Source organism: Terrapene carolina, unplaced genomic scaffold, assembly GCF_002925995.2.
Source record: "Terrapene carolina triunguis isolate 2854851 unplaced genomic scaffold, T_m_triunguis-2.0 Scaffold111, whole genome shotgun sequence".
NCBI lineage: Eukaryota > Metazoa > Chordata > Testudines > Emydidae > Terrapene > Terrapene triunguis.
The window spans coordinates 6,345,849-6,360,087 of NW_020664462.1; the positions used below are offsets into that span (position 1 = coordinate 6,345,849).

Here is a 14,239-nt window from a genome sequence, read left to right on the forward strand (position 1 = left end):
ACTAGCTGACCCTTGTGGTTTCTTCTAATCCTATGGTTCTGATTCTATGAGTCTAAGTAGAGGACTTCAGGGCTCCACAGCTGTCGATCTGGCACTCTGGAGCAGCATTCAATTCACCTCAAAAATGTAAAGAAACAGAAAATTCCCACTGGTGTTAATGGGCGCTATGTACACACATCAAAGGGGGCTCACACCCTGATATGTACAGGTCAAGGCTGCTGGAAAGCAGACAGAAGGTACGGTATCACGCTTACTGAAGATCTAATGATTTTCTTTGCGATACCTTCATCGGAGGATAAAAGCTGTTTGGAATAATGGAAGTAGGGATCAATTTCACAGCCCCACTGTTCCCCCTTTCCTATTTCAAACTCCTGCAGTGCCAGTTACTTGTGGATCTAAGCTTGTTTTGCCAAGACCAATTCTGCCTACTGCTATTCAGTTAATTCTTCACTCTGGTTAGTGGCTCCTGACAGAGGGTCTGAGTTCGAAGTCTCCCCTTCCCCGCAGTGTGCATTATTCAGGTACAAACTTATTATAAGCCAATATCCTCCCCACACATCCCCAAAGATTCCTGCTGTCAAAATATGCCAAGACTTATCGCAAGCTTAATCAGAGAGGGTTTCTTTTGTGGAAAACACAGCCATGCAACTGAATTGGCACCTGTACCTTGTTTATATACATTAGTCATGCAAGTCTATTATATCCTGTTTTAAAAAAAAACATAATGAGTATAGTGCAGAAAAGGGCGTTTACATTTTAGCTCCTCAGCAAGCTACATTTCGGAGGCATCGTCGCCGGTGGAGGTACTCTGAAAGCTTTTATTAACGAGGGCAATACAGATTGGCGAGTTGCAGATTCCACTCTGGTTCCGGAGCCGATGAGATGACGTTCTGGTCTTTCAGCTTCTTTGTAGCAATGTGAAACGCATCTGGATGCGCACAACTCTGCACCCTACTACAATGTGTCCCCTGCTTCTAGGTCCTTCCTCGTCTCACTGCTGTCCCTTACCGATCGGACTCTTGGCACATTAAAAGCATGGGTTTTTTCTCATTGGCTCATTTTAAAAAGTGCATCGTTTCTACCTGTTTCCGAGAAGCTGGCTCAGGTGAAGCCATTAATTATCCCCTGCCCCCTATTCACGAGCCTTTCAGAATCGCCTAGGCCCTCCCCAGGCAAGCTGGAGTTGTGCACAAGTTTAATAGTCAGTTTGTGAATTTCTCCATTGCCCAGGGACGAGCCTGTAGTTAAAGGTCTGGAAAGAAGGAAAAAAGATCTCTGTGTCCTGACTTGTCTCTTCTCGTTCAGGACGTCAGCGGCTTTTCCAGTTTCATGCCCTTTGTTTGACTCATGGGGAGCGTCTTTTTTAAAAACAACTCTTCAGCTTTAAACAAATTCCTGGCTGGTTTCTCTCTCTCAAGTGTTCCGTGCTGGGGCGTTTCTCCCCCTCAGACCAGAGAGAAGTCCGCTTGGAAGCTGGAGCACCTGCGAGTCTTAGGCGAGTACTTGGTGAGCATGGAGATCTGAGTGCTGAAGTTGGTACCATTGCTCCCAACGGACGGGTGGTGGTATTTCATGTCAGAGCCCAGGAACCTCTCCAGGTGCCACCTGCGCCACTTCCGCTTCAGCTCAGCTTGGACCTAAGTGGGGACAGAGAAGCACGTTAGTGGATGGAGCTCCTTTCTGCTGGTCTGGTTTGGTTTTACGAGCGAGCTGGCTTAATTAAATTCCTACTAGAAGCTGCTAACTGGCTCTGGCTCCAACGCCGTGGTGGAACTGGGAACAAGCGATCCCCCTTCCCTGGGAAGTCAAGGATGGTCCCTTGGAGAAGGAAATGGGTGTTGAGTTGGACAAGGAGAATCACCCTCTATTTTAAGGCCAGCAGGGACCAATTAATGAAGGCCACTGAACTGATATCAGCAGGTCAGAACTTTATAGCTAAGTGGCAGGCAGTGAAGAGATGCACCAGTTAGGGACGTAGCAGGCTTTGAGCCGGTTGGCTGATACAATGAAGGAGTTATAATGACCTCGACTGTTGACACATTTTTTTCCCTTTATGAGGGTAATTAGGAAACATCTTTCATTCACAAACTCCTTTCACCACAGAAATGTTTTGCGGAGCTGTGGCACTGTTTGGTGCGCAGAGGGCATTGGTCTTCCTGAGCCATGCAGCAGGATTCAAACCATCAACCAACACAGGCTACCACGTACAAGGAGCTACTGCACAGTCGCTTAGCTCTATGGGGCGGGGTTGCAGGCTATGGTATGAATTATAGGGTGCTTTCAGCACAACCAGGTCAGAAATCATAGCACAGACTATACGGGGAGGATCCAAAGGCTGCCTTGGAGATGGAGCAGACCTGATTCTGAACATCCCTGAGCTTATGGGGAGGCTGGGATACAAACCCAGGGCTGAATTACACAGCTGCCCCCATCTCTTCACGGCTCGCTTTATTGGCTTCAATGCTGCCCGAGTTAGCAGGGGGCTAAACGTTCTTCCCGGCTCACATCTGCTCAGCGGCTTTTGTGAAATGAATTTGGTGGGTTTCAGTCCAGTTTCCAATGGACACACGCTCCGTGGTACAAAACTCACTGCACTCACTGGCCTGCACGCTGCAGTGGGTCTGATCCTGCTGCTCCGAAGTCAAGGGCAAACGCCCGCTTGGCTTCAACAGGATCAGGGCCAAAGAAGCCAAAGAGTGAGTGGGCTGGAGACTGGCTGCACCTTCACCACCAAGTGTGCTCACTCCAGGTCAGGACTGAGGCCCACTGGCAGGGTGGTGGTGGGGGGGGGAAGACCCTCCGCTTGCTGCCTGTTCTGTGAATACAAGAGGGACTCGGCACTGTATAGCGCCCCCCTCAGCACCGTGAGTACTAAAATTCACATGCAAAGCCAGTATCTGATGACCACGGCGGCCCCAATGGGCTGATGTGAGGAATGGAACTTCTGCATCATTCACTTCATCCTAGTGACATGCACTGCCCAAGCAATACTGTGGATCTTACCTCCCCGTTGAGGAAACAGTATAGAACGGCCCCCACAAAGCCCTGGGAGAAGGAAGAGAGGACAGGCACTTAGAACCTCACCATCAGAAAGGCTACATTTAACTTGGTCAGAATACACAGCTGCAACCACAGCCTTGGACACAGGGACCATAGCCAGGAAACGTCTAACAGCCCCCTGGTACAGATAGAGGCTGCTTGATTTTAGCTTCCTTACTAAAGTGCAGGATTTGAGTTGGGCTGTGTCATGCCTAGATGGTGACCTTGTGACTTTTTTTTACGATGCCCTCTTATTCTTCAGAATCTCGGCTTTCTTTAAAAAAAAAAGAAAAAGAAAAAAGTCCATCTCTGGCCCTTACAATTGTGGAGATAACACTGAAAATGTGAACGGACGGCAAACCAGTTCAGTGATGTCTGCCTGAGTCTGCAGGCAGCCTGAAATGATAGCTCTGAACTGCCCCATCCATCTCTGTAAGGTGCTAATTCAGCTGCCAAATGGCGATTTAAATGTCAGCATTGCTAGCTATTTCACTGCCGAACAAAGCACGTAAGTGGTACAATACGTGATAAAACACATACTCAGTTCTCAAGGCAGCAGACTGGCTGAAACTAATTGTACAACAGGAGGAAGTCCATCAATGAGTGCTAATCATTGTGCAGAACCGGGGCCTGCGTTAAGAGCGGAACGTTGATTGAAGTGAAGTGTGCGTATGTATGTATCTAACGGTTGAAATAACCCCTAGCATTTTTCATCCCTATCTCAAAGCAGCATCATACCTCAAAGGAAGGCTGTATCATTATCCCCATTTTACAGCTGGGGAGACTGAGGCATAGGGAGGGAAGTGACGTGCCCAAAGTCATCCTGCAGAAGAACAGTGACTAGAGCACGGGTCTCCTGACGGGTCTTATCCACTAGGTCAGACTGCCTCCCCCGGGTCTCATTCTGGATTAACTCATGCAACAAGCCCCGTTGCGGTCAATAGAAATTCTGCCTCCCATTGCAGTTAACAGAATGCTGTCTGTGTGGCATCTGAGTACAGACTGTAGGATTTAGCTGACTGTTGGTAAAACATACTGGGGTGCCAGGAGGTGAAAGGCAATATGAGAATGCACAACAGTAACCCACCCGTGCCTTCACTGAAGTCAATGGCAAGCCCCCTACAGACTCCCGTGGGAACAGGATTGGGCATGTGCTAGTGAAACCACCTTCACACGTTTCCTTAGTCCCACGGTCGTTCCTACGAAGCACCGCAGTTCTGACAGACTCGCCCTGATTTTTGGTGGCCTTGGCCCAGGCCTAAGGGGTGACGCACCTGGAAGGAGCCGAGCACGAGCTCGAAGACGAGCTTTATCTCCATTTTGAAGTTGTCGGGGAAGAAGGCGAACACGATGTAGTGGACGCCAAAGAGCGGGATCAGCAGCAGGGTGGACTTAGCCAGTCTCCTGTCAGAAAGAAAAACATGAGCTGTAAAGGGAAAGGGCACAACAACGACGGGCACGAGAGGGCATGAAATTCGGCTGCTGATGCGCCTACAGCCCTAATGACCCACCTGCGGTGCAGGGAGGGCGGGTCAGTGTGATGCAAGGGAATTCACTTTGTGCTGGAGGTGGAATTTTAAAGCTCTGAAAGCATACGCGGTGGGTAGTAATAAAAGAAGGCGAATTAAACCCAGACCCTCACAGGTATTTAGGCTCCTGAGGTTCACTGAAAAAAATCAGTGGAAGTTAGGAGCCTAAATACCTTTGAGGATCCGGGCCTTAGTGCTTCAGAGATTTGGAGCCACATCTCCGCAGGTGTAAAACAGCAAGCCTCCAGTGATGTCCATTCAGCTACACCGCTTCACCTTAGCTGAAGATCTGGCCCGTGGTGATTGCTACAGTGTTTTTCAGAGATGTAATTTCCCCCCTTATTAACAGCAACTGTTGCGGCACATGTGCTGGCAGCTGAGTCTTGGCAATAAAGCCGTTGTAGTTCCCCTCTGCCCGGGGCTCACCCACAGCTGGTTGCTTCAGGTGCAGAGATGTTCTAACGCGTGACATTTTTATGCCCATCAACTCGAGTGGAGGTATTTCCTCCACTCCTGCCAGAGACCGTTATTCATCTCCACAAGCCAGACGGAGCCCACGACTGCCTTTGCCCGGGATTGCAGAACAGTTGGGGTTCTAGAGGAGAAATCCATTTAGCGGAGAGTGATGATAGCGTATAGAGCGGCTGGAGCGGCCCACGTGTTCCAAAGCAGGCAGATGAGCAGCGTTAGAGCCTAATGGCCCCAAAGAGGATAATCAGAGCTCTAATTAGGAACGGCAGATCATTTCTGACATCTAATTACAGACGGAAATCAACTGCAACTGACTGAAATAAAAGGAAATGCAAAACGTCAATGAGCTTAAGGGGCATTTGACACCATCGATCTCCAAGGACTCCAGTCCCACCTCACCGAGGCCAACGTGGGGAAGGGAAATGCCCTGAAATGGCTCAGGTCTGTCCCCTCCGGCCAAGGCCATTAGGGCGTTATGGGCAGCTGTTCCTCCTTTGCCAAGGCCCTCACATGCACAATCCCATAAGGCACGGTCTTCCTCCCCTCCTCTGGACACCCATCTCTACATCTCCATTGGGTCAAACGCCGCCTCCCAGAAGACTTCCCCAGCTTTCACAGGGCGTGGTCCAAAGCCTATTCAATCGCCAGATTCAATGGCCAGATTCCTAGCTTTTATGGGCTTCTGTCAGACCCCTAATGCCAAGCTGAAGTCAGCACCCGGGTGTAAAGCAGCTGGCTAGAGCTGATCCCAGTCTAGACCGATGCCTGTAGGAAGAGGGAGGCATTCGGAAAGCTTGCCTCTGCTACAGCATCCCCCACCACCAGGGCGGCTGCCCGCAGAGTAAGTCGAGCCACAGCCTGGGTCATTTTGGAGTCTTTGCTGCCATAGGGTGGCCAAATGCAACAGCAGCAAAACATGCCCCCTTTCCTCTGCCACTGACCAGAAGACGGTGCCCCCTGCCTGTGACACACTGTCCTGGTCACCGTGGTCCATGCAATCATGATTTCCAGATCTGGCGACTGCAACTTGTCACAGCTGAAAAAGCGGCAGCTTCAAAAGGCAGCAACTCGTCTGCTGAACAAGGCAGGTGCTGTGAACACATCACCCCGAGGCTCTGCTGTCTGCACTGGTTCCTGGAGGACCGCTGGCAGCTGGCATAAGACAGAGCAATACCGCCTTTGCCCCCTACCTCCCTGTGCCATAAAGCTCAAACGGGTGTAACTCCACGGATGGCAATCGCAGTCGCCATGAATAACACCTTCTACCATCTCCAGGATGACGTGGCCTTGGTTACACACACATTGGTCACCTTCTGGCTGGACTATAGCAATGGGCTATACTTGGGCATGAGGCCATCCGCTTTTGAGAAACTCCAACAGTACAGAACACAGCCGCGCATCTGCTCAGGAAGATGTGCTAACGGCAGCCACCAGACCTGTCCTCTGCTCCCTACGCTGGCTTCCCACAGAATAATGAGTCAAGCTCTAGGTCTCAATCCTTCTCTTCAAGGCACTAAATGGCCTGGGTCCAGGATATCTAAAAGACTGATTAACGCCCTGTCATAACTATAAAGGGAAGGGTAACAGCCCTCCTGTGTACAATATATAAAATCCCTCCTGGCCAGAGACACCAAAATCCTTTTACCTGTAAAGGGTTAAGAAGCTCAGGTAACCTGGCTGACACCTGACCCAAAGGACCAATAAGGGGACAAGATACTTTCAAATCTTGGGGGGGGGGGAAAGGCTTTTGTGTGTGCTCTTTTTTTGGGGTGGGGTTGTTCGCTCTTGGAACTAAGAGGGACCGGACATCAATCCAGGCTCTCCAAATCTTTCTGACCAAGTCTCTCATATTTCAAACTTGTAAGTAACAGCCAGGCAAGGCGTGTTAGGTTTATCTTTGTTTTCTCAACTTGTAAATGTACCTTTTGCTAGAGGGTTTACCGCTGTTTGCTGTAACTTTGAATTTAAGGCTAGAGGGGGTTCCTCTGGGCTCTTTGAATCTGATTACCCTGTAAAGTTATTTTCCATCCTGATTTTACAGAGATGATTTTTTACCTTTCTTTCTTTAATTAAAAGCCTTCTTTTTAAGAACCTGACTGATTTTTCCTTGTTTTAAGATCCAAGGGAATTGGATCTGGACTCACTAGGAATTGATGGGGGAAAGGAGGGGGAATGGTTAATTTCTCCTTGTTTTAAGATCCAAGGGTTTGGATCGGTGTTCACCAGGAAATTGGTGGAGAAGTCTCTCAAGGCTACCCAGGGAAGGGAGTTAGTATTTGGGAGTGGTGGCAGCAAAACCAGATCTAAGCTGGTAATTCAGTTTAGAGGTTCACATGCAGGTCCCCATATCTGTACTCTAAAGTTCAGAGTGCGGAAGGAAACTTGACACGTCCCATGATAAAGACAATGGCTGACTTCTGGCAGAATGGCACTTCCTACCATCAGGGTAAAACATGGCTGTGGGAGACAGAGTTTTCTCAGGGTCTGGTCTCAGCCTGTGGAATGAACTCCCCAAGGAACTAATGACCATCACAAACCCCACTGCCTTCCACTCCAAGTGCAAGGAGCTCTTCTTCCACCCGCCTTGTCTAGCACACACATAGCAGTGTGTACATTAAATCCCCCAGCCCTACCAACACACGACACTGCAGACACAATTCCCTCACCCTTGGGAGAGGAGGAGAAAAAAAATGACCCCCCCACACCAGATGTTAGTTACGTTTCTTAATGCATGAATGGAGGTGGTATAAGAACCTATGTAGAATAGAATGTTGATGGAATTAATTAAGCGCAAAGTTCTTGTTACAGAAAACCTGGGGTTTTATCTTCTGTTTTGCCTGAAATATTGTTGTCCCCATGCTGCTTGATTGTCGGTAATTTCAAAAGGCTTTTTCATGAGGAGTTCCTTCACGTTTTACAATAAATTAAAGCGCCGCTCCATGGCTGTAGCATTAATGAATGAGTCAACAGCGCACTTGGGCTTGGAGACTTGGACTCAGATGGAACTGGCAAGCATCGAAAGATACTGTCAATGTGTCAACAAGTTATTTCTTCAATAAACAGTGTTGGGTTGGGGGGGCAGAGAGGGAGGGTGAGATCTCAGATTCTGTTGGACTAAAACAAATTCTTATCTCAGATTTGGCAGGAAGAATTCACAGGTATAATGAACAACAGATCTCTTGGGTCATCCAGACCATACCTCTGCAGTTGGCAGGAGCCTTCTGGATACTGAGGGCCAAATCCTGCCATCAATTGCACTCATGCAACTCCACTGGTGTCAATCAGGTTGCACCAATGTAACTGAGGGTCACATTTGGTCCCAAGGGCCAAATTCAGCATGGTGTAAACAGGCACAAATCCAGTGACTTGGCTGGGAGCGACATCCACTTATACCAACCCAGACTGGCCAAAAGGACACGGATCGAGCATGGAATTTGAAAGACTGTAATTCAGTGCAAGGATGTTTCAGGTATGAAGCAAAATCATTCTTGCATGCACAACAAATGCAAGCCATGAACTTTTGTACTTTCGATAGGTTCCCAGATACCAAAAAGTGATGGGCAGAGCATAAGTACCTGCACAGAATAGCACAGAAGTGTTGAAACCCAAGAAGAATGCAAGGCCAGATTATTCTTGGATAACCCTTGCAGTTTCACTTTGCAGCATAGAGGGCCATTCTGTGCCCAGCTGCTTTGTGGGTGTCTGAAGTGGGAGTGGGCCGAAGGTCGCATGCAGCAGCCAAGCACGACCATAGTCTTTGCACGCCTGAGTGTAGAGACTGCTCCCTGCTAGCAGAGAGCTGGGCAGGGGCCCTGAGTTTGCTGCACACTTTCAGGGCTGTAGCAGAGGGAGAGATTCCCCTGTGCACCTGGTAGCCCAGGGTGGAATTCTGCCCTGGAGCAGTGGAGGGTTTGATGGATTAGGAATGGGTTGAACAACACAAGGTTTATACTGTTAGATTGCTGGTTCAAATCCAGCCCACAGCAGCAGTGACTGAGGGCTTGTCTACACTACCACGTGGGGTCAATCTAAGGGCTTGTCTACACCCAGCCGCTAGTTCGGCGGCTGGGAATCGAAGTTCTAGGTTCGACTTATCGCGTCTGGTCTGGACGCAATAAGTCGAACCAGGAAGTGCTCGCCGTCGACTGCGGTAGGGGAGCCTGCCTGCCGCGTGTGGACCGCGTCTGAACCGCGGTAAGTTCGAACTAAGGTATGTCGACTTCAGCTACGTTATTCACGTAGCTGAAGTTGCGTACCTTAGTTCGACTTGGGGGGTTAGTGTAGACCAGGCCTAAGATACGCAACTTCAGCTACGTGAATACTTAGATCTACTTACCGCTGTGTCTTCACTGCTGTAAGTCAACAGCTGATGCTCTCTCATCGACCCCGCTTGCGCTTCTCGTTCTGGTGGAGTACCGGAGTCGACAGGAGAGTGCTCGGCGGTCGATTGATCACATCTATGCTAGACGCGATAAATCGACCCCCGCTGGATCGATCGCTGCCCGCCGATCCGGCGGGTAGTGTAGACAAGCCCTGAGAGTTGTTACCATAGGATGGATGTTTGATGGCTGTGACAGGGTGCTGAGCAGAACGACTGCAGAATCAGCCCCCTGCCCTGCCCGCCCCATTTAGGTGAATAAAGTGGAGCTGGCTGGAAAGAGCCTGCCCTAATTGGGGAATGAGAGCCAGCTGCCAGCCCAATTCGACCAGGGCTATATAAGAGGCTGGGAAGAAGGAAGCCAGGGAGGAGAGCGAGGGAGGGTAGGCGGGGAGAAAGCCCTTCCCTCCTGGGTTCAGACGCAAGGAACCCGGCACTAGGTAAGCTGTATGGTGAGAAGGTGGTGGGAGCACAACCCTGTCAATAAAAAGCACCATTGGTTATTGAGCCCCAGGGTCTCCGAGTGACTTACTCAGCCTAGCAGAGACAGGAGCCAAGAGGCTACAGTGGCCTCTGTGCCGTGAGTCTGGGATTTTCAAAGGCATCTAAGGGAATTAGGTGTTCAGTTTGATGGGATTTTGGCCCTTAAATCTCTTGGGCTCCTTTGAAAATTCCAGCCCTGAGGGTCTCAGTCTATTTCCCACCATATGAGGCAACATCAAACAAAAGCACGTAGTACAACTGCCCCCCCCCTTGTTGGCAGCAGAAAAAGCAAGGACTGAACGAGCGTTGAGCATCAACTCCCCTTGCTTAACCAGGGGCCTGTCTATCCATCCAGCTCAGGGTTCTGCACGGCCACTCATCCGCGAAGTGTGTGATCCCCTTCCACGTCACAGAGATTGGCAACAGCAAGATGCCTCTGGGTCACCAGGGACTCCTGGGCTCTTCTCCCTGTTTGAGTCTGCTTGGGCTAGTGGAGCTTTTGCAGAGGGAAGTGTAGGGAGAGGGGTGGTAGATATGGGGAAGGCTATGCTTGCCCAAGAGGGGTGCATTGGCGGTGCAGTGTGGGGAAGCTTGTATTACTGCCTCTTGTGCCATATCTTTGTCTGCGGGTACAGCAAGGAATTCCTGGTAGCTTTTTCCAGCATTAATTCACTGGGAACATTTTTAAAAAGACCAAGTCCACCTCCTAGATCACTAGGACCTAATCCTTCCCTTGGCTGCCTGTGTACACACACAGAACTTCCACTGAGATGAATGGAAGCCAGTTACCCAATGAAGGCGCCAGGACAACACTGTTCGTTCTAGAACATATTTCAATATGCAGATTTAATCTCAGCACATCAACAGGGATGTCGTAATCGGCGGGGGAGACACGACATCTGACTACCGATACATAAAGGGATGTAATAGAAAAGGCAGGGACCAATAACGCACACTGGTTAGGGAAAACAGAACAAAAATGAACAGGCTTTAGCGAGCTGCAGCAGGGAAATGGGGAGATCAAATAGCATTTCCTTTACGCGTCTAAGAACAGTTCAAGTGGAGAAAGTGGAATCACCATCACAAGAGATTTTCAAGGCTCTGGGAGCCACCTAAATTTAAGGGCAGAGTAAGGATGATGAAATTAGTCCTTCCATCATATAGGGGGATGAACTAAATGACCCACTGGAAATCCTTTTCAATACAAATTGTTCTAGGAATCCCTCCATAAAGATCTAGATTGTTCCAAATGCTGACTCAGGACAGCAGCAAGAGGCAAAAATGGGTCGGTGTCTGATCTTGGTTCTATATAGGGCCCTACCAAATTCACGGCTATGAAAAACGCGTCACGGACCGTGAAATCTGTATAGTATAGGGTAAAAGCACACAAAAGACCAGATTTCACGGGGGGGAGACCAGTGTTTCTGAAATTGGAAGTCTTGACCCAAAAGGGAGTTGCCGGGGTGTGTGTGTGTGTGTGTGTGTGTGTGTGTGTCACAAGGTTATTTTAGGGGGGTTACGGTATTGTCACCCTAACTTCTGTACTGCCTTCAGAGCTGGGCGACTGAAGAGCAGTGGCTGTTGGGTGAAGTGAAGTGGCTGAAGGCAGCACCCCGCCAGAAGCAGCAATGCCGAAGTGAGGGTGGCAATACCATACCATGTCATCCTTACTTCTGCACTGCTGCTGGCAGCAGCATCGCAGAAGGGTAGCAGTACCGCAACCCCCCCACAATAACCTTGTGACCCCCTCCAACTCCTTTTAGGGTCAGGACTCCTCCAATTACAACACCGTGAAATTTCAGGTTTAAATAGCTGAAATCATGAAATTTACAATTTTTAAAATCCTACGACCATGAAATTGACCAAAATGGACCATGAATTTGGTTGGACCCTAGTTATAGACCCTTAAGCTGGAGTGAAGCTGTGGAGCTGTATCGACCTGCTCCAGGTTTACATTGATCTAACTGAGACCAGAATCTTGCCCATTGAGACTGACTTTGATCTCATGTACACTAGTATAAATCAGAAGTCGCTCGACTGAAGTCAGTCACATGCCGTTAGTACAGAGTGCTACATTATGTAGGTCATTTGAATACACAGCGATAGCGCATCTGAATGCCACTGCCCTTCCATATTTGTGCAACAGAAAGTGTAGCTTATAATGATCGTAAGGTGCAGCGCACAGCCCTTTAAATGTGGAATCCAGGGCTTCTTCTGTAACTCCGTCCTTTGGGGAGGAGCCAGAAAGTGCCGTAACACAGCAGAGTCTGGAGCAGGGGTGGGCAAACTTTTTGGCCGGAGGGTGGAGGTGAAAGTAAGCCGGTACGGTACAGTACGGCGTACCAGCAAGAGCCAGTACACCGTGCCGGACCGCACCGGCTTCTGCGGTGGGGATTTAAAGGGCTCAGGGCTCCCCGCAGCGGCAGGAGCTCCGGGCCCTTTAAATCCATGCCCGAGTCCGGCTGCCGGGCTGGGGCTGGGATTTAAAGGGCCCGGAGCTCCTGCCGCTGCGGGGAGCCCCGAGCCCTTTAAATCCCACTCTGGCTGCTGGAGCTGCGGTGGGGATTTAAAGGGCCCGGAGCTCTGTGGCGGCCGGAGCCCTGGGCCCTTTAATTTGCCCCTGAGCCTCGGGGGCTCCCAGCCACCTCTACAGCTGGGACTCCCGGGTTGATTTAAAGGCCCTGGGCCTCCCAGCCACAGCCGGTGCCCCAGGGCCTTTAAATCTTGAGAGGCCCCGCCTCTTCTGGTTGAGGCCACGCCTCTTCTGAATGAGGCCACGCCCCCCAGGACTCCGGCAGTACCAGTAAGTCCTGTAAGTTACTTTCACCCCTGCCAGAGGGCCACATCTGGGTGGGGAAATTGAATGCAGGGCCATGAATGTAGGGTTGGGGTGTGGGAGGGATGCGGTGTGCAGGAGGGGGCTCAGGGCAGGGAGTTGGGGTGCAGGAGGGGGCTCAGGGCAGGGGGTCGGGGTGCGGGACGGGGCTCAGGGAAGGCGGTTAGGGGGCTCAGGGCAGGGGATTAGGGTGCGGGCTCCGTCCTGGCACCGTTTACCTCGAGTGGCTCCGGAGTGGCAGTGACGCACAGGGGGCTAAAGCAGGCTCCCTGCCTGCCCTGGCCCCGCGCTGCTCCTGGAAGTGGCCAGCATGTCTGGCAGTGGCTCCTGGGGGTGGGGTGGGCAGGTGGCTCCGCGCACGCTGCCCTCACCTGTGGGTACCACCCCTAAAGCTCCCACTGGCTGCGGTTCCCTGTTCTCGGCCAATGGGAGCTGGGGGGGGGCGGTGCCTGCAGGTAAGGGCGGCACACAGAGCTCTCTGCCCCCCCATCCCAACTCCTTTTAGGGTCAGGACCCGAACAATTACAACATCGTAAAATTTCAGGTTTAAATAGCTGAAATCATTAAATTTACAATTTTTAAAGTCCTATGGACCGTGAGTTTGGTAGGGCCCTAGTTATATAACTTTAAGCTGGAGTGAATCTGTGAAGCTGTATAGACTTACTCCAGGTTTACATTGATCTAATTGAGACCAGAATCTTGCCCGGTGAGACTGACTTTGGTCTCACGGACACTGGTATAAATCAGAAGTCGCTCCACTGAAGTCAGTCACATGCCGTTAGTACAGAAATGTAATCCAGGGCTTCTCCTGTAGCTCCGCCCTTTGGGGAGGAGCCAGAATGTGCCGTAACAGAGCAGAGTCTGGAGCGGGGGTGGGCCGTGGTGCCGGCTGCTTCCGGGAGCGGCGCGGGGCCAGGGCCTGGCAATCCCGCGGGCCAGACTGAAAGCCCTGATGGGCCGGATCCGGCCCGCAGGCCGTAGTTTGCCCTCCCCTGGTCTGGAGCCTGCTGGGGGACAGAAGCCATTCTGCATCTGCCTATGGGGAACACAGAACAGGTTGAACTTTCCTATCAGTTATCCCACATCACTCCTCTTCCCCCAGGCATTCTTTCTGCCATCTGGACAAATGACTGACATTAAATCCATTTGATTTTTCATTAAACCATGAAAATAACCTACCCCCGTCTGTACAGGATTCCAGACAACTGTGTCCACTGTGGTCTGCGGTCACCTCTCTATTCCTCACTCTGTTCTTTTCAGTATCACTTTCATGGCTGCAGTGCCTTGGGACACAGAGCTGCCAGATAAGACTATGGTTCGGGAGACCGTACCGAGGACCTGATGAGCTCCCCCAAAGTCTTCACCAAAAGCGTGATTAAGCAGGTACTGGCGAAGCAGGCCCCTGCTGGGCAGCACATACTGAGCTTGGGGTCTGGCTGAACCCCAAAGACTTCACGATGGATGAGGATTCCAAGAACGTGGCTAGATCTAGTTACCCTGGAT

The 14,239-nt window shown here is 50.6% G+C and overlaps 1 protein-coding gene across 1 annotated transcript in view; it reads right to left on the reverse strand.

Annotated features, from left to right (window-relative positions):
• Positions 1-625: 625 nt before the first annotated feature.
• VIPR1 (vasoactive intestinal peptide receptor 1) overlaps positions 626-14,239 on the reverse strand; it is a 117,190-nt gene continuing 103,576 nt past the window's right edge. The window contains exons 10-12 of the mRNA XM_024211855.2: positions 4,314-4,443; positions 3,004-3,045; positions 626-1,637 (exon numbers count right to left, since the gene is read on the reverse strand). Of these exons, the coding sequence (XP_024067623.1) occupies positions 1,446-1,637; positions 3,004-3,045; positions 4,314-4,443 (364 nt within the window). The 3' untranslated portion in view covers positions 626-1,445. The remainder of the gene's footprint in view (positions 1,638-3,003; positions 3,046-4,313; positions 4,444-14,239) is intronic.